General features: G+C 54.8%; 1 protein-coding gene across 1 annotated transcript; it reads left to right on the forward strand.

Moving 5' to 3' along the window:
• Positions 1-13,664: 13,664 nt before the first annotated feature.
• On the forward strand, positions 13,665-19,318 carry CCDC9B (coiled-coil domain containing 9B). The gene is made up of 11 exons (XM_068966279.1): positions 13,665-13,766; positions 14,561-14,674; positions 14,958-15,064; positions 15,627-15,783; positions 15,873-15,998; positions 16,658-16,857; positions 17,166-17,224; positions 17,820-17,873; positions 17,971-18,070; positions 18,643-18,685; positions 18,770-19,318. The coding sequence occupies exons 1-11, from the start codon at positions 13,755-13,757 to the stop codon at positions 19,316-19,318; spliced, it is 1,521 nt and encodes a 506-aa protein (XP_068822380.1). The 5' UTR covers positions 13,665-13,754.
• Positions 19,319-19,641: the final 323 nt, after the last annotated feature.

Below are 19,641 nucleotides of genomic sequence, written 5' to 3' on the forward strand. Positions count from 1 at the left end.
TTTCTCAGGCTGATCTCTGCTCAGATCCTCAGCTGTTTCTTTGCTCATGCTTATAACCTTCTGGTTCCAGCTCTCAGACTTTGCTCTTATCTCCTGCCACTTGGAAATCTGTCTTGCTTCACTCTGTGTTACGTTCCTGCAGGAAGTTCACTTGGGTTGGACCGTCCTGCCTGCCTTGTCTGCCAAGCTTCGGGTCCAGTGGGCTCATTTCTGCCATAACCTATCTGACTGGTCCTGAGTATTTTGTAGTGCTCTGTTGGTGGGAATCATCCACTTGATGAGATTTATATTGAGGGGCATCATGGTCTCTTGTTCCTTTGGAGGGGAGCCATTGGCATAGCTGCCGAGAGCTGAGTTCTGAGCCCCAGATCCTGCCACACCTCCAGGGCCTCACCCTGAGAAAGACTGATAGCTTCCCTGGAGCTCACGTGAACAATGGAGGGAGCCCCTGCCTGTTTCATTCCTGAAGTCGAAGACCTAGTGACATGAAGGATGTGTGGGCATGTTTCTTAAACTGTAGAGTGTATTAAGAACATGGGGCTTGTTTTCATTTTGGAACCCTACCACCACACACACACACACACACACACACACGGCTTGCATTAGATGTGACTGACTGCCCCTGACTTCATGACCTTCCCTCCCTTCTTATTCCTTCTTCCACGCTACTGCCTCCCACCACAGTACTTACGTGGCTCCATGTTTTTGGAGCAGGCACAGGGAATGACGAAAGGAACACCTATGAGTCAATGGGTAAAGTTTAGTGTACTGTAATCTAAGCCTCAGTCTCTCCTTCCTCCCAGGGATGTACACACATAGCCCCTTAAGAGATGAAAGGGGTAAACTGCTCCCTCTAGCTTAGCTTGGGACTCAGTATGGAGCTGGGCGCTGAGTAGGTGCCAGGCATGGGTGTTGAGTGAATGCAGTGGGTTTATCCATCTGGTATGTAGACAGAGACATGAGAACATTATGCATCCCCGAACCATATACCCTTACATGTGACCCCTCAAGATCCACCCCCAGACTCACAATCATGTATGAACTCATTTCTACTTGGGCCAGTTTCAATCATGTTAGTTATTTGTGTAGCGTGCCTGCTATGTGTCAGGCCATAGTACTCATAGTCCCTATGAGTTTCATAGTCCCTAGAGACCTTTGTCCCTGTGTGATGTCTGGCATAAAGGTGTGTGGGGGGGGAAGTGGTGCAGGGAAGCTTGGAGATCAGTTCACTCAGAGCTGGGAGGACTGGGTTAGTGGGTGGGTGCTTCTGGGGGATGCAGGGGACTCTAAGACCTGTGCCTCCAAGCCACAAATGAATGGAAACCTTCCCTGATCCAAGCTGCCTGTTCCCGCCTCTTCCCACTAGGAGTGGAAGCTGGCTTGGTGATCTGAGTCAATTTGTCATATCCCAACAAGTGTGCTATCATAGGATGGAGCTTCTGGGTTTCTGAGGTGCTCTGGTGCCAAAGCTGGCATTGTCTTGCATGGGGCTGGTGCATAAGTCATAATGGGCAGTTCCAGAATGGACCCAGTGCAAATGCGGTATATTCATTTTTGTTTCTGACCCACAACTCAGAATATAATATGTAACATACAGACCAAATGCCTGACATCAGGGTACTCTGGTTGTTGAACACAGAAGCACAAGTGTTCACACACCACATACAAGCACACACATCTGTACTACAACAGCCCAAGCCTCTTGCAAGACAGGACCCTGGCACCTTTTGAGTCATCTGTTTCGTTGGCTTTTACTTGGGCCACAGATGTTGAGCTGAGGTCAGCCTCTGAGCTATGCTATGATCCTTCTTGCCCCCTCCTCCTTCCCCTTAATGAGTGATGAGTCTGGAAGAGATTCACGGGACTAGTTCTCAGGGAGGGAGTGGTAAAGAAAATGTTAGGGCCAGCCAGGATCTGACTTGGAAGAAAGAGAAAAGACTGACTCTGGAAAAAAACCCATCCCATTAAGAAATGGGTAGAGAACTTGACATTTTTTTCCAGAGATGACAAACAGATGGCCAGCAGGTACATGAAAAGGTGCTCAACATCAGTAATCATCAGGGAAATGGAAGCCAAAACCACAATGAGATATCGCCTCACACTCATTAGAATGGCTATTATCCAAAAAACAAGAAAGATGTTGGCAAGGATGTGGAGAAAAGGGGATGTAAATTGGTACAGCCACTACTGAAAACACTATGAGGTTCCTCAAAAAATTAAAAATAGAACTGCCATATGATCCAGTAATTCCACTGTTGGGTATTCATCCAAAGAAAACAAAAACCCTAACTTGAAAAAATATATGCACCCTCATATATTCATTGCAGCATTATTTACAACAGCAAAGACATGGAAACAATCTAAGTGTCCATCAACAGAGGCATGGATAAATAAAATGTGTATTATACACAATGAATATTATTTAGCCATAAGAAAGAATGAAATCATGCCATTTGTGACAGCATGGATGGATCTTGAGGGCATTATGCTGAATGAAGTAAGTCGGAGAAAGACAAGTACTACATAATCTCAATAATATGTGGGATCTAAAACAATCCACAAACAAACAAAACTTTTTGAGCTCATAGAATCAGAGAACAGATTGGTGGTTGCCAGAGGTGGTGAGTAGAGCTTGGGTGAAATGGGTGAAGGGGGTCAAATGGTACAAGCTGTTGTACACCTGATATAGATATTGATATTGATAATTAATATTATGATAATTATACCTCAATTAAAAAAAAAAAAGACAGGCCTTAGACTGTCCCTCCCCAGTTCAGACTAAGGTGCTTGGGGGATAGGAGTTGGTGGCTCTGGAAGGAAACTAATACAATTCCTTCGACCAGCTAAGCCCCTGTGCCTGGCACATTAGAGGCTGTAAATTCAATTCTAACTCAAGTAGAGAGCAGACCCAGGAGTCGGGGCAGGGCCGGGCAGGGGGCAGGCACCTAGACACATAGCACACAGACCTACATTGTATTTATGAGAGATACAGACCAACACACACACACACACACGACACACACACAAAGACACAGTGACACAGATACCAGTTCAGCACACAGACACACATACCCAGGGAGACCATGATCACAAAGACCCACAACACAAGCTCACAGAGGCCCTCCTGTCCCCTCCCACAGCCTGCAGAGCTGGACCCTTACCTGGGAGTGCAGGACAGGGGGCAATAGGCAATCTAAGGCGCTATCTGTCCTCAGGAGTATTTGTAAAGGATGGGGAGGGGCTGGCAAGGTCAGGTCCACAGAGGGTGTGGAGGAATGAACAGGGCTGGGCTAAACTTAAACAGGGCAAAGAGTGGTTGGAAGCAGGGTGTGTGTGGGTGTGTGTGTGTGGGGGGGTGTGTGGGTGTGTGGGTGTGCGGGGTGTGTGTGTGGGGGGTATGTGTGTGGGGGTGTGTGTGTGGGAGTGTGTGTGGGTGTGTGTGTGTGTAAGGAGGCTGGGTGGGAGGGAGCAGGGAAGAACCCAGTACCCCATCAGTCTGGTAACAAGATGCCACAGAACCAAGGAGGCCGGGGGCCCACACCATGGCAAGGCTGTTTATCACCCAGGGGCCATCTCTGAACACTTTCAGAGCTCCTACTGAATGTCAGGCCACGAGGTGCTTCACACTCTTTAGTTAACCCACTGACTCACACAGAACAGTGAGATTATCGCCTGTTCCCATGGGTGGAGGAGGAAACAATGCACCTCGTGGAGGGGCCTGTGGAACCTTTGCCCTGCACAGCAAACCCCAGGCCTGAACTCTCGCATGTGCCACCCCAGCTCAGGGAGCTGCCTGGGAGTGAAAAATGAATGAGTCAGGAAAAAAACAAAACAAAACAAAGCTTGTGGTTGTCAATGAGGGGAGGGACACATCAGGGGTATGGGATAACAGATACAAAGCACCATATATAAAATAGATAGGCAACAAAGATAAGCAGCTATACTCATCATCTTGTAATAACCTCTAATGGAATATAATCTACAAAAATAATTGTAAATCAACTACATTTCAACTTAAAAAAGTGTTTTAAAGCAGGACTAGGGATAAGATTAATCACTTGCCAGGATATTGAAGGAAAAAAAAAAAAAAAACAAAGGCAGGACTTTGGAGATGGAATATGGACAAGCAGGAAGGGGCTTTGCAGTCCAGGTTGCCAGCTTGCCAGCTGTCTGTTCTCTGTAAGTCCCTGGGGCCTGGGCTCCCTGAGCCCTCTGGCCTCTGCTGTGTGCCACACCCCTTGACCTCCCTTAGGCCCTTGCAGACAGACCGGGTGGCCCTGTTACAAGCTCCCCTCTCTCCCTGGGTTCTGTCTTCTCCTATCTCCTGCTCCACAGGACTGTCTGCTCACCTTTGTATTCCCAGGGACTGGCCTTTAGCAGATCTCCCAGCCCTCAGCAGGTGTCCAGTAACAATCTGGTGAATGAAGGCAAGGTTCAAGTGTAGTTGTGTGCTGTGTGCTCAGTTGCTTAGTCACGTCCGACTCTTTGCGACCCCTGGATTGTGTAGCCTGCCGGGTTCCTCTGTCCATGGGATTTCCCAGGCAAGGATACTGGAATGGGTTGCTATTTTCTCCTCCTGGGGATCATCCTGACTCAGGGATGGAAACTTCTTCTCCTGAATTTCCTGCATTGGCAGGTGGATTCTTTACCACTTTCACCTGGGAAGCCACTAAATCAATACAGCTGATAATTTAAAAGCTTAACACATGAGGGAAAAGTAGCCACTCTATAATCCTGGAAGCAATCTTTGTGTTCATCAATACACACCCATCACTTGAATCTGTTTTATGCAGTTACTGTTGGGTTATAACTGGTCTCGATTTCTGTGCTTATTTTTCTCTCTTCTACAAATTTAAGCTTTTTTTTCTTAGAGAAAGGAGCAGGAGGATCTTTCTCAGAAAGGCAGCTCCTCAGCAGACCTGAGTTCAGGCTGCCTACACTTGGGCTCACCGTGCTGGATGAAACAGGCCCACTGACACTCCCATCCTCACACAGGCCAAGGGGCTCGGTCTCGCCCTGCTTCAATCCAGGAGAACAATGATCATGTGAAATCTAGAACACACAGGAGGAAACAGAGAGGTTAAAGCAGCTGCTGTCTCCAGGCTGGCCTGGAAAAAGCCTGACTGAACTGGATGCACCTGAGCTGCATTAAATTCATTTTTAAAAAGTAACCTAGGACTCCCCTGGTGGTCCAGGGGTTAAGTATCCACCTTTCAATGCAGGGGACATGGGTTTGATCCCTGGTTAGGACACTAAGATCTCACATGCCATAGTGAAAGATTCCATATGACCTAAGTATCCAGAGTACAGCAGCTGAGACCGGATGCAGCCAAAAAAATAAATACTAACAAAAGTAAGAAAGGAAAACCTGGGCCTCACTAGAGTTTATACTTGAATGTTCATAGTAACTTTGTTTGAAATAATTAAAATGGCAGAACTTCTCAAACATCCATCAGTACGTGAATGAATAAATGGGTCACGGCACATGAACTCCATGGAACACCAGCGTAAAAAGGAATGGACTGTTGCTACACAAGAGAACATGGCGGAACCTCAGAATCACTGCTGGTGAAGGTAAGACAAAAAGAATCCACACTATATAATGGTCTATGAAATTCTAGAATGGTGTAAAATTCTAGAAAATGTGAACTAATTGATAATGACAGCAGATCAGTGGTTGCTCAGGGAAAATGTGGTGGGAAGGGGAGGGGCTGGAGGGAGCCATTAGGAAGGCACACAAGGAGAGTTTTGGGGTTCATGGATGTGTTCATTATCTTGATTGTAGTGATGTTTTCATGGAGGAAACTTATTAAACTGTACAGTTGGTGCCATTTCTGGTATATCATCTTGGCTTCCATCAGAGCCGTAAAAACAGAAGCAACATAACCACATCAGAAAACAATTTGAAAAATAGAGAGGTGGAAAATAGTGATTCTCCTTTATTTCCATGGTGGGCAGGAATGGTAAGTATTTTGTGTGTCAGCTTCTTTTAAAATACCAATTATCTCATATCAGGTCTTGGGGATATGTGTTATATCTTCTCTTTTCTAGATTAGAAAAAGCCAGGATTCAGAGAAGTTAAGACACGTGCTTGAGGTCACCTAGCCAGTGTGTAGTTGGTCCCAGTTGGGGACCATCTGAGTTTAGAGCCTGGGCCCCTTTCCCACATTATGTCGTCTCTCTTTTCAGGAATGCTTTTCTGAAAAATTCCAGCCTGCTTTGGTAACACTGTGGACAAAGGGCTTTGGTTTATGGCTGGGTGGGGAGTTATTAATCCATCATGCACACATTTGCTGTGAGCCTTCAGGGAGCCAGGGCATGGAGGGCGGGCAGAGGCTCACAAAGGCAGGGCTCAAAATGCTCCACCCTGTAGCCTGGGCTGCCTGAATGGCACCACCTGTGGCCACCACACCCCGTCCTCCCCAGCCCTCCCAGCCGCCTCTTTCAGGAACCATCCTTTTCCCCTTCCGGCACCCTGATGACATGAACTGTCACCTCCAGCCCCGGCCTTTAGCTGGAAGCTGAAAAAGGAGGCCTATGACTTCATGGACCCCCAAGGGGAGAGGGGCTGCAGGGCTGAGGAGGGCAGTAGCGGCTCTGGGCTCGAAGTTCAGTACCCCAGTTCTCTGTGTCTCTGGAGTCAGGGTCTGGGTCATGACAGGCAGGTAGGTAGTAGGCAGTACTGAGGTCTCGGGCTGAGGAGGGAGACCCATCTTGACGGGGTGGACAGAGAAGTGAGGATGGTCTGAGTGGGTCCTCAGACAGGTGGCGTGCAGGCCTTTGGGAAGCGAGGAGAGTGCCCATAGCAGTGGTGGGCACATTGTAGTTAATTTATAGCAGAGCATGATGCGGGGCTTCCCAGGTGGTGCTAGAGGTAAAGAACTTTCCTATCAATGCAGGAGATGTAAGAGACATGGGTTCGATCACTGGGTTGGGAAGATCTCTGGAGGGGGGCGTGGCAACCCACTCCAGTATTCTTGCCTGGAGAATCCCATGGACAGAGGAGCCTGGCGGGCTACAGTCCACGGGGTCACAAAGAGTCAGACACGACTGAGCAACTGAGCATGCACGATGTTCATGGGATCCCCCTACCCAGTCCTAAGATATTGTGGGTGAGCAGAGCCTAGACCACGTGTGAGTCCCCACCCTCTGGCACTGTACACTATAGATAGGTCAGCTACAAACTGGCACTAGCCAAGAGCGTTTGCCAGTGACTGAACAATAGCAAGGGCATTTGCCATCTGCTCTTCAGAGGAGATTGAACCCTGTGCAGCCGCTGACCTTCAACACCCCGAGGAGGATTCAGGGTGGAGACTGAAGCACTCTGTGCTCCAGAGAAACTGGTGGAACAGGTCTTTACATAGGTAGATATTTGCAGGAACTGATGTAAGATCCCAACCCTTGCATCTCCTCATATCTAGAAAATCACTAAATCCCTTCATGGTGACATCAGCTCCTCAGGAACGCTTTAACCTCTGAGCCACCAGGGAAGCCCTAGGACTAAGAAAACCTTTTGTAAAGTAAGCCTTGACTGCACTAAACTCCGCCTTTTGTGGCTCAGATGGTAAAGAATCGGCCTGCAATGTAGAAGACCCAGGTTTGATCCCTGGGTCAGGAAGATCCCCTGGAGAAGAACATGACAACCCACTCCAGGAGTCTTGCTTGGAGAATTCCATGGACAGAGGAGCCTGGTAGGCTACAGTCCATGGGGTCACAAAGAGTTGTACACGACTGAGCAACTAACACTTTTACTTTTCCGCCTTCACCAAAATCATATATACTGACCTTCCCCCATTTCCTCTTTGGAACAGTTTCTCAGAGCTATCTGAGCTGCTGTCTCCCGGGCTGCAAGCTTCATTTTGCCCCAAATAAAACTTAACTTGCAACTCTTAACGTTGTGCGTCTTTTTAGTAGACAGATACTAAGCGCTCACCAAGTGCTTGGGTTTATTGCCTGGCAGAGAGAGGTGGCCCTTCCCTGCCAGAAAGGCACCAAGTGGAGAATAAAGGCACTCAGGGGACAAGAAGAGACATTTCTTGGCTCAGGGAGAGGAGAAGCTGAGAGGCCAAGGGTGGTGGTCCTAGGGAGCATGCGGATGGACAGTGAAGGCCAAAAGGCAGGATATCGGCCCTTTCTGTGACCCCCCAATCCCTTTCAGCAGAGCCAGCAAGGCCTCTGCTCCTGGACAGTCCTATAGGGTAGGGAGGGAGACAGAGCCAGGCACATTTGCAGGGTTTGGGGAAGCGGGGGTGGACAAGTTTCCCATGGCAGGAGGGCACAGGTGGCTGGCTCTGGCTTGGGCTGGAGAGAGTGCCGTGGGGACCAGGCAGGTTTGGTGGGAGATCTCCACCTCACTACAGAGACCTCTGGGCAGGTCACTGACCCTGATCTCCAAAACGTGAAAAACACAAGCACTGACTAATTCACAGATTTCGAAGCCTGATGAGACCAAATGACACAGTGTGTGTGAGGGCTTTGGCAGTGCTGGGTGTAAGTGCAAGGTGTTACTGTGATGATCGGTAGTATCAGCACTGATGACCCAGGTGTCTTCCTGGCCTCACTGTTCTTCCCCTTGCTCACACTGGGATCTTTCTTCAGGACACATCCCTACCTTTGGCCTCCAGCTTCACTCGGAATATTTCACTCACAGGCTCCTGAGAGCCGGCTCCGGCCACTTGCCGCAGCCTCCTTCCCCAGAAAGAGACCGAACAGCCAGGCTCACCTAGGACCAAGGGAGCTCTGGACACAGGACTTCTGGTGCTGAGCTGGGCTCTATTCTAGGCAAACCTGGACAACAGGTCACCCTACTGCCCTCCCACCCCCAGGCTGCTTTTTCTTCCCCGTGGTGACTGGCGTTCCAGGCACGGCAGCATGTTTTCTCTCATCCAGTTGCCCTCTCCAGCCTTGAAGCCTCTAGGCTGGGTGACGCCACCCATGCCATGCCCCACCATTCCAAAGGCCCTGTCATCTTCTCAGTGGGACAGGTGGCCTGCTCTCAGAACTGGGCCAGATCTTTTCCTCATCCCTGGAGAGTGTGAACCCACCCATATCTCACCCCCCTGAGAGCCAGCCCTCCGTGGTAAGTGTCAAGGTGTGGAGGGACTTCCAGCCTCTCTGCCTGCTGGGAGGAAGGAGCACCCGGGCACATGCATGGCAAGCCCGCCTGCTCCCTACAGCCATGAGGGCCCCAGGCTCCAGACCTTGACACTGTCTTGGCTGCCCTGCCCCATCTCTCACTGAATGCACGCACCCCACCCCCACCCCACCCCTGCCACACACTGATGTTCTGAGGTGCTTCTGCTCACTCTTCCCTGTAAAGTCCCCTGCCCTGCCTGGTGCAGACCCTGCCCTGCAGGATCTGGACTCGGCCTCCTCCCTGGCTTCCTAAACCACTGCATGGACTCCTTGGCCCCCACTGTGAAACCTCCAGTGAGCCCCTCTGGACTCCTCTGCCCCTGGGTCTGCCCTTCAGTGACCTCCCCTTTAGGACTGCACCCTCCTAAGCTGATGTTCCCTCACTGGTAAGAAGCCACTCCCACTTCTCAGGCTGCATTCGTGCAACATTCTCACTGCCAGCCCCTTGCTGAGTCTTGCTCATCCCCTGGAAGCTTATCTTCTGGAAAACTCCTCAGTTGGCCTGGGTCCCATGTGGCCCCGGCCTCAGGCTAAGGTGGCCTGGTATCCTCAAACACCTCTGAGGTGGAGCCTGGATCGTCACTTTTTGTTCCCTTGTGTTGAAGGGGCCGAGTGAAGTAGATCAGGAGTTCAGTCCATATCAGAGCTCTCCTCCCACTGCTGGTCTGGAGCTGTAAAGCTCAGGATACCCCAGCCCAGGGTGTGCCTTGGAGAGCAGAATGGAAGAGGGGTCCTTGGACCATCTTTCTGCCACCCGCTGCTTCAAAGGACTTCGGCTCCATCCTGCTCTGGCACCAACATTGCTGGGAGAAATATCAGTAACCTCAGATATGTAGATTACACCACCCTTATGGTAGAAAGCGAAGAGGAACTAAAGAGCCTTTAGATGAGGGTGAAAGAGAAGAGTGAAAAAGCTGGCTTCAAACTTCACATTCAAAAACCTAAGATCACAGCATCCGTTCCCATCATTTCATAGCAAATAGATGGGGGAAGAATGCAAATAATGACAGACTTTATTTCCTTGGGCTCCAAAATCACTGCAAACAGCGACTGCAGCCATGAAATTAAAGGATGCTTGCTCCTTGGAAGAAAAGTTATGACAAACCTAGACAGCATATTTAAAAGCAGAGACATTACTTTGCTGACAAAGGGCCATCTAGTCAAAGCTATAATTTTTCCAGTAGTTGTGTATGGATACGAGAGTTGGACCATAAAGAAGGCTGAGCACCGAAGAACTGACGCTTTTGAACTGTGATGTTGGAGAACACTCTCGAGATCCCTTGGACAGCAAAGAGATCAAACCAGTCAATCCTGAAGGAAATCAATCCTGAATATTCATTGGAAGGACGGATGCTGAAGCTGAAGCTCCAATACTTTGGCCACCTGATGAAAAGAGCCAACTCATTGGAAAGGACCCTGATGCTGGGAAAGATTGAAGGCAGGAGGAGAAGGGGGGCGACAGAAGATGAGATGGTTGGATGGCATCACCGACACAATAGATATGAGTTTGGGCAAACTCCAGGAGATGGTAAACGACAGGGAAGCCTAGTGTACTGCAGTTCATGGGGTCACAAAGAATCGGACACAACAACAACAACTGCTCTGGCATGTGTGTTCTTGGAGCCATGGGGCCCAGACTGTCCCTGGCAGCGGGAGCCTGACAAGAGCTCATCCGTCTGCCCCTACATCACGCCCTCTGGGTCCTCCTTACCCAGGGCCAGGCCTGGCCTGAGCTGAGAGGCCTAAACTAAATCTCTAGTCAGTAGGAATTGTAACAGCAGTTTCTTGATCCAAGAAGGTGCTGGAGGCGGGTAGTTATGGCTATGGGCCCAGTTGGCAGGCTGCCTGAGAGGGTGGTGAACCAGCCACAGAAGAGACATGACCTAGACCTGTGGTTGAGGTATTGGGACAATGGGCCTATTCCTGGGCAAAGAAAGGGAGGGCACAGCATGAGGTGTCAACAGAAACAATGTTGTTGTAGCAGCCAGGAAGAACAATGGGCAGGAGGCAGATGTCTAGCTGCTGGTTTCTTCTGAGCCACAAACAGGCTGAGCAGCCCAGGTAGTGGGTGCTACCTCTCCCGTCTCATCACCAATAAAACGGGGCTTCTACAACCTGTGTGGCTTCGCTAGTTTGATGGAGCTGGGAGGCGGCATTGATTCAGACTTGCTGGAGAGGAGCTGGCAGCAGAACCCGGGGAAGAGCCATCCCCCACCTCCAATCAGGCTTTTTGAAGCCCTGCTGCCCCCTAGTGGTCACACAGACTAATAGCGGCGTGGTCCTAATCCCCTGTACCAGGGACCATTAGGCTGGTCACGCCCTACCTTCTCCAGACAGGGAAAGGAAATGCACAGTTAGCGACGTTACCGGCCACCTCCTCCCTCAGGGCTGCGAGTATTCTGGGTGGAGGGAACAGCAGTCCCAGTCGAAGCACAGGTACCCAGAGCCATGCGCAGGACGGCGTGGATTACTCACTCATATATTCATTCTGCAAGCCCCCAGGAAGGCACTGTAGTTTTCAGGGACACTGTGCCAGGCCCTGGGGATTTAGAGGCCCTCAGTACACCATTTCTGCCCTTAGAGAGCCTCTCTCCAGTAGGGAGCAGACAGGCACACCACAGACTCTGGAGAAAATAGGAGAATATGGGGGCTGTTCTGAGGCTGACATTGTGTGAGTAACACTTGGAATGCACATGGCCCGCAGCCGTGGGGCTGTCTGACTGTTGGTCTGTCCTGGTCACGTGGGCCTTCAGCCTGCTAGATGCAGAGGCCTTTGCCATGAGGTTAGGGGAGTCTTTTCCTGCAGGCCCTTCTAGAGATCTGGGTCGCCCACCCTGCAGGATGGCTGGATTTCTACCCAGCCTGCTGCTCCTCACTGCTGTCTGGCCCCCACCCTGGCTGGGAACAGGCGCAATGGGGAAAGCAGACCTCATCTCCTCTACCTGCATTCCTCCTCCCCAGACCTGGGTTCCAAAGATCATGCGGAACATTAGGGCTCAGCTGCATCCTTCACTCCCAGGCTGGTGCTCTAAGGGCCTTCCAGCTCCAAACACAGGGCATGGGCCAGGTGACAGGAGGCCTGACTGCCACCCCACCAGGGCCCTGCTCCAGCTGTCAGAGACTAGACTGGAACTCAGTAGGCAGCACGTGGAGAGGGTAGGAGAAGAAGTGTGTGTGTGTGTGTGTGTGTGTGTGTAGCCTGGGTGCGTCATTGTAGCTGGGAATGCAGACGAGTCTGACTCAGTGGGAACATCCGGCACGAAAGGAAGAGAGAGCGCAGTGGCATTTCCAAGCAGGATGGGAACTCTAGGGTGGTGGAGATCGGCTGCCGGGTCAGCGGCGCTGCTCCAAGGCCTGGCCTGGAAAGAGGCTCAGTGTGGTGCGCAGGGAAGGGCAGATAGGAAGGGGTGGTTCAAGGGCAGCAGGGGTTGGGTCTCTGGCTGCCTGGGCTGGTCTGGGTAGGAAGGAGAGGGCAGCAGGACTTTCTGCTTTGGAGACAGAAGGGGACAAGTTGTCCACGGGATTAGGGAAATAGATCCCGGTCAGTCAGGGCTGAGGGGGAATGCAGGAACCTCTGACCTATCCTTCAGGGCCTGGAGGTCGGGGACCTGTTACTATAGAACCAGATCCCAGGTGCTCCTGATACAGAGACCACCTCTCCCCCTGGCACCCCCAAACTCCTGGTCTCAGAGGCACTAGGGGTGGCATTGCCAGGCAAGCTGCTGTCCAGGGCAGAGACAGCAGCCTCGGGTGTACCGGCAAGATCTGGGGGGAGACTTTCCCAGAAAAGGCTGCTTCCAGTCTGAGGGTCAGAGAGGCTGAGAGGGCCAGCCCTGGAAAGCAAGGCCAGGAAGGGCTCCCAGGTAGGAGCCAAGGGGGAAGGCTGTTGGCCAGGCTTGAGCTGTGGCGGCATGGGCCCTGAGGGAGGTGCCCCACAACAAGCGGTGACCTGGACAGTTGACCCAGGAGTAACTGTACTTGAAAGTACAGGGAAGACAACGCTGAACCCAAAGGAATGAATGACTAATGGTGTTATTTTAGGTATGCGGTAGTACTTGATGGCCTAGGGGAGATGAACTCCTTGATCCCTTCGCATTACTTAAACCAGAACTGATGAGGAGAGTGAGGGGCCAGGGGACACTCATTTGAGCGGAGGCCTTCGGACCAGGGAGGGCAATGGGCTGGACTATAGGCCTCTCTCCACTAATGGGAGGGACAGAGACCTACTTGGCTGCCCATCTGTCTGCAGGCAGGCCCAGGCTGGGGTCCTACTGGAGCATGAGGCCCCCTGTGTGGGCTTGCTCTGCCAGGCAGAAGTCCCTGCCAGTCTGCCTGGGGACACTGGGGCGGGGCACGGAGAGGTGCTGGGCAGGGCCAGCTGCCTGCCGGTGCCCTGGTCCTCGCCCTCTGAGAGTGGATGGTGGGGGCGGTGGCCGCGGCGTTCCTGGCTGGGAGCCCAGAGAAGCCTTTTGTAATCACAACATGATCTCGTGTGCTGAGCAGTGAAGCCGGCAGGGAGAGGCCGGCGGAGGGAGGCCCGGCTCCGGTGGCTCCGGCTTCCCTCCCGCTCTAGCTCCCCCCAGGACTGCTCTGGAATTCTCTCCGTGCCCGCTGTTGCCATGCACTCAGCTGTGAGTGGCACCTTGCCTTTGGCGGGGGGCTTCTTGGGGCTGGGACGCCAGGCGGCCACACTCTGAGGGCAGCTAGGGACAGCTGGGCCCGGGAGGAAGAGGGCTGTGCCTAGGCGGGAGGGGAGGGCGCTGGGCAGGGGTGTCGGCCACGACGGAGTCCCTGCAGCCAGACAAGGAGGGACCCAGGGATCACAGTGTGCCCGGGGGGCTCCGCAGCGGGGCCCACCCACGGAGCTGACTCTTGCCGGCAGCTCTTGCTCTCAGCCTGGAAAGGCTGGGCCTGTGGGAGCGGCTCTTTCCCACAGGCTGGGCGCAGGCCTGAGAAGTGGGGTCCATGGCCTAGGAGCCCAGGACAGAGCAGGGGCCTCTCCTTTCACTGTGGTTCTCGGCCTCGGAGCCCAACAGCTCCCCCCTCGACCTCCTGAATCCCCTGGCAACTTCCCAGTCACGGCAGGTTCCGCTGCCAGAGCCATTTATAACTCCCATTCCGGGCTCTGCTCCGCAGCTGAGCTCCCTGGAGAGCCGGGGGGAGGGGCAACCACTGCTGGGAGCTGCGGGCCTGGGCATGAGGCTCTGACCTGAGCCCCCCGAGAGGACGCAGGGAGATGGCAGATGGGCCTAGCAGGGTGGGGGCTTACGGCCTTTCATGAGCTGACTCCCCACGCGGCCCTAGCTCTGGGTCTGGGGCTGTTCCTTGGGTGGTAAGAATAGGGTAGAATGGGCGGATATAAAAGTTGAGGAACTGGTAAGGGATGGGCCCAGCAGTCAGGAGCTTGGGCCCCTGCCCTCTGCAGGGGCCTCACGGGGCTGAGTCCCCGATGAGCAGGCAGGAGGAGAAGGACGCAGAGCTGGACCGGAGGATAGTCGCCCTTCGCAAGAAGAACCAGGCCCTGCTGCGCAGGTACCAGGTGAGTGGGCTGAGCCAGGCGGGAGGACCGACTGGGCTGGCACTCCTAGGCTGACCTGCAGACTCCGGCATGGTGGTCTCTCCCTGCAGGCATGGGTCTGGGACCGGGGTGAGGGTGGGTGTGTTCCATCTCAGAGGCTCTGCGAGGGTCTTGGGGACTCTGTGATGTGGTGTGTCTGCCCCCTGGTGTCCCACTGGTGTCTCTCTGTGTAGGCCTGTCGGCATCTGTGTATCTGTGCCTCTGGGGGGCCGTGGCCTGTGCTGACCCCGGGGCCCTCCCACAGGAGATCCAGGAAGACCGACGGCAGGCAGAGCAGGGGGGCATGGCTGTGACCACACCGGAGCTCCTTCGTCCTGATGGCCTCACTGTCACCGTCAGCCAGGTTCCTGGAGGAAGACCCACCCGGGAGACAGGGTGGGGTGGCAGGGAGGTGGCGGCCCAGCTTGTGCCGGGGGAGCACAGCCGCCCCTGCTCCTCTGCCTCTCCCACTTCTCTTCAGCGGCGCACCTACCAACCTCATGCAGCCCAGGCCACTGCTGGCCCCCACCCCAAAGAGCCACAGTTGGAAGGTGACCATGCCCTTTTCCAGCCCCAGAGCTCTGCACCTGTGCCCCCATGCACAGGCTGCCCCTAAACCCCAAGTCCCAGGGCACAGAGACGTTGGGGCTGAATGCCAGGAACAGCGTCTGAGAACAGAGCCTCGTTGTCTGAGCGCTTTGGATTTCCCAGCTCAGAGATGGGCCACTGTGGCGTCTTGGGCCCCTGGGTGGCCCCAGGCCTGGATAACCTAATGCCACTGGTATGTGAACGCCTCACAGAGGCAGCTCCTCAGTGGGCATTCCAGGGAGGGCCAGGGCTGGAACCCAGCCTGGGGAAGCACCCAAAGGACCCAACCCCCAACTTCTGCCCAGTGCTGCCCATGTGGTCTCACGGCATGGCACCTCATTCTGCAGGGGAAGCGGGTGGTCAGCCGGAACTGGGCGAGGAGTGCCCTTGGACCTGGAGCGGCCAGTGAGATGCTTGAGGATGAGCAGGCAGAGGCCCACACTGGCACCTTCTGCTTGGGGGAGCGGGTGGATCTGGCCGTGACCATGGAAAACAAAGCCGAGGTGAGCAGGGCGGGTAGGGGAAGCCTGTGAGCCAGGAAGCCTCCGCTTCTTCCCTGCCTGCGCCACCCTGCCCAACCTGTCCTCCCCAGGCCAAGCGGATCGTAAGTGAGAAGCCCACCAGGGCACGGAACCAGGGAGCAGAAGCATCACCTGGAGCAGGCGTGGGCCGGAGCCCCTCCGTGCCACCGGCCGTCAGCTCAGATTCTGCATGGAGGGTACCTCCCCAAGAAGGGATGGGGACATGAACGTGGTGGTCCCCATTTGGGAGAGGCATGGAAGCTGAGTCGCATATGTCCCCATCTGGGGAGACGTGACCCAGGCAGCACCTGCAAGAATTCCCACTCCTTATTCCCTTCTCTGACCAGTCTCCACAGCGGGTGGGTCATGCAGTGAGAGACAGGGCAAGCGAGAGACGTGTCCCAGCCCCTAACCCCTCCTGGACCTCTGGTGGCAATCTGGTGGGGTCTGGAGGTGGGTCTAGGGTGTGAGAGACTGGCCGCGTGCCAGGTGTGACCTCTAGATGGCAGCAGTCCCTAGTCTTGGCTCTTGCTCCCAGCAGCTGGGTGTCCCTCCACCCTCCGCCTGACCACACACCCCAGCAACAACCCCGTGGATAGCACTTTTATTATCTCCATTTCACAGATGAGGAAATGACCAACAAAGAGGTCATCTTGCCCCAAAGACACAGCTAACCTTGGATGGAAACCATGCCTGTGGCAAACAGGATTTAACCGACATGGAATGGATCTAATTTGGGGGTGGGGTTGTCAAAACCTTCAGAGAGGAAGGGGTTAGCAGACTCCCTGGATCCCCATCCCAAACCCAGGGCTGTTTCTGCTTCCACCCCATGGTGCTTAGTGTCTTTTCCCTCCAGGGTGTTCAGGAGCCCCGGAGTCCAGCCCCGGTCCCAGGCCCAGCTCCCCGTCGGGCACTGGGGGGCCCCCTGGAGGTGGGCTGGGACTATGCCCAGTGGAAGCAGGAGCGGGAGCAGATAGACCAGGCCCGCCTGGCGCGGCACAGAGACGCACAGGGTGACTGGCGCCGCCCGTGGGACGTGGACAAGGCCAAACCCACGTGGGTGGCAGGGCCCGGCAGCTGCTGGGTTGACATGCTGTGGGGCTGTGTCAGGCTAACTGTGGGCACCTCTTGGAGGGTGGCTGGGCACCCCCAGGGTGGTGAGGATCTCCCTGGCCCTCGGATTGGGCCCTGGGCTAAGGGCTCTGTGCAGGCACTGAGTTTCCCATCTTTCTTGGGCCCACCCTCTCCCTGCTGTCCTTAGGCCTAGGGCTAGAGTGGGGGAGGGGGTGTTGGCCCACCAGCAGCTCTGCAGTCTCTGTCCTTCCCGCCACCAGCCAGCCTGACTCCCTCTTTCTGCAATGCAGGCGACAGGGCTCCAGCAAGCCTCGGGAAGAGGGCCCAGCCAGGGTGGGCAGCACGAGGGGTGAGCCAAAACCCCACTACCCCCACCCCTCCTGGAGTTTTTCACCCCTTGCTCCCTCTTTGTCCTCTGTCTCTTGGATCACCACCTATTTTCAGAGCTGGAAAGAAGCGTGAAAGAACGTCTTCTTTCCTCCGCTCCCTATCAGATCTTCCTTTGCATCCTCTAAACCCGCAACCCTTGTCCTGGGTTTTGACCCCAGAAGGTCTGGAGAGAAGGCTCACTAGGAAGTCAGTACTGGGGTCCTTTTGAGGTGCTGGACCCTCCTGGGTGGCAGCTGCTCCTTATCTATTATAGGGATAATTCCACTGCATCGCAGGCCCCTCATTTTACACCTGAGGAAGCCAAGGCTGGAGAGGCTGCTCTGCTGGTCACCTAGCCAGAAGTGGCAAAGCAAGCACAGGGACGCAGCTCCCCTGATGCTGCCCTAACCGCACCCTCCAACCCCAGCACCCAGGCCAGACATCTTTCTGGGAACCAGAACACTTACAACTGGACCAAGAGAAGGACTGACAACTTCCTGGTATTGAAAGAGCTGATGTTGCTGCTTTGGCTCTTTTGTGATCCCACCCTTTCCCAATTTCCTCTTCCCTCTTAGGTCCCAGGAGTCACCGAAAGCTACAGCCCACACCACTGCCCCCTGAAGGCAAAGGTGAGTTGAGAGAGGAGGAGGATCAGGTCCCAGGAGCTGGTGAAGGAACCAGGCTGCCGCGATCCCCTTCTCTCTTGATGTGTACCATCTCTTGCAGGCAGTGCTACTCGGGGTGGGCAACAGGGCAGACCCGTGGTGGCGCTGGCCACCCGCAGCAAGGCTCGAGGGACAGAGAGGCTGACTGGCAGGGCCCGCAGGTAACATAAGACAGGGAGCAAAATCGGGGGGAGGTTCTGGGCTCCTGGATTTCCTGGCCTCTGGGAGGTCAGGCCGCCTGGCCCAGGTGCCTGCTCCAGCCCCCAGGGCCTCTGCCTCTTGGCTGACTGCTGCCTGGTGGCGGGTTAATGAGATGCGGGGAGAGGCCATCGGCAACAGCAGCTGCTGCAGCAAGAGCCGGGTGCCCTGGGAGGCCGGCGGTAATTACAGCAGTTCCTTTCCCCGGGGAAGTCAGGCGCGCCTTTCCCAGGCAGCACAGGCTGGGACACGCCCATCGTCCCCACAGAACTCAAGGTGCTGCGGGCTTGGCCATAAACAGCAGCTGGGGACCCGCTATAGTGGGCAGTGTTCAGAGGAAATGGCTGGGTTTGGGGCTGAAGGTCAGGCTGGAAGGGAAACATCCTGGAGCCTCGTTGTGGCTCTGACCTTCCTCTGAGACCCCTGGGCTCTTGTTTCTCCCTGGGGGACGTGGGCTGCCAGCTATGGAGCAGGTGGGGTGAGGTGGGGTGGGTTGGGTTAGGAGTGGGGCCTGCCACATGCTTTGTTTCTGCAGGTGGGAAATGAAGGAAGACAGGGAGGAGCCGGAGAGCCAGGAGGTGGGTACTTGGACATAGGATGGGGTGGGCTAGGGTCATGAGCCCTAAATTCGCCAACCAGTAGAGCCAACCTCTTGTTTTCAGGGAAGCCAGAGCACCAGAAAGACTCCGAATGGGAAGGAACATGAGCAGACTCAGAGCAGGATGGAGCCGGGCGGACCCACCAGTGCCCCGGGAACCACCCCCACCCCAGCATCGGCATCACCAGAGGGGCTGAAAGAGGAGTCGGGAGATTTGGCAGCCAGTCCAGCCAGTCCGGGCTCTCCACCAAACTCAGACTTGGTTCCCCTCGATCTCTCCCTAGGAGGCGCCAGTAGCTCTGGGTCTCAGGAGAGCGCCTGTGTGCTCAGTTCAAAGCCTGGGGCCCAGGAGAGCCCTGCATCCCGGCTGGAGGGCCAGGAGCAGCCCCTCGGGTCGACGGAGCCCCAGGCCATGCCAGAAGCCCAGACTTGTTCCAGGTCCCCCAAAGGGGCAGAGCCCCTGGAGCCCAGAGAAGACAGGCCTGGCAAGGCTGGGGCCCAGCAGGGCCTGACACCTCGGAGCAGGGCCCCTAGAGGAGGCAGCCAAAGGGCGAGGGGTGCAGGAGGTGTGAGGAGCAGGACAGGGGGTCCTGGCCCTGCAGGAAGATGCTGAGCAAAGTTCATGGGAGCAGGGGGCCAGGCTGGGGAGAGGAGGGAAGGTGCTGTCCAGAGTCTGCGCCATGGATGTGTGGTGGCTGGTGGCTGTGGCGGCCTGGCTGAGCAGTTTGGCAAACTCTTCAGGGGAGTGAGACCCTGAAGGCCAGGAGCCACCCCCTGCCCTCACAGGCACCCGCTGTGTACACGCGTGCTCTCACCTGCAGGTACAGCCCCTGGTGCATGCCCACGCCACGCCTGGTCCGTGAGGCTGGTGAGCTCTGTCCCACGCCTACTGCTGCCCAGGCCACAGGCTCCCTGCCATGACAAGAGGACAAGGCT

The sequence above is a fragment of the Capricornis sumatraensis genome, chromosome 2 (assembly GCF_032405125.1).
Source record: "Capricornis sumatraensis isolate serow.1 chromosome 2, serow.2, whole genome shotgun sequence".
Lineage (NCBI taxonomy): Eukaryota > Metazoa > Chordata > Mammalia > Artiodactyla > Bovidae > Capricornis > Capricornis sumatraensis.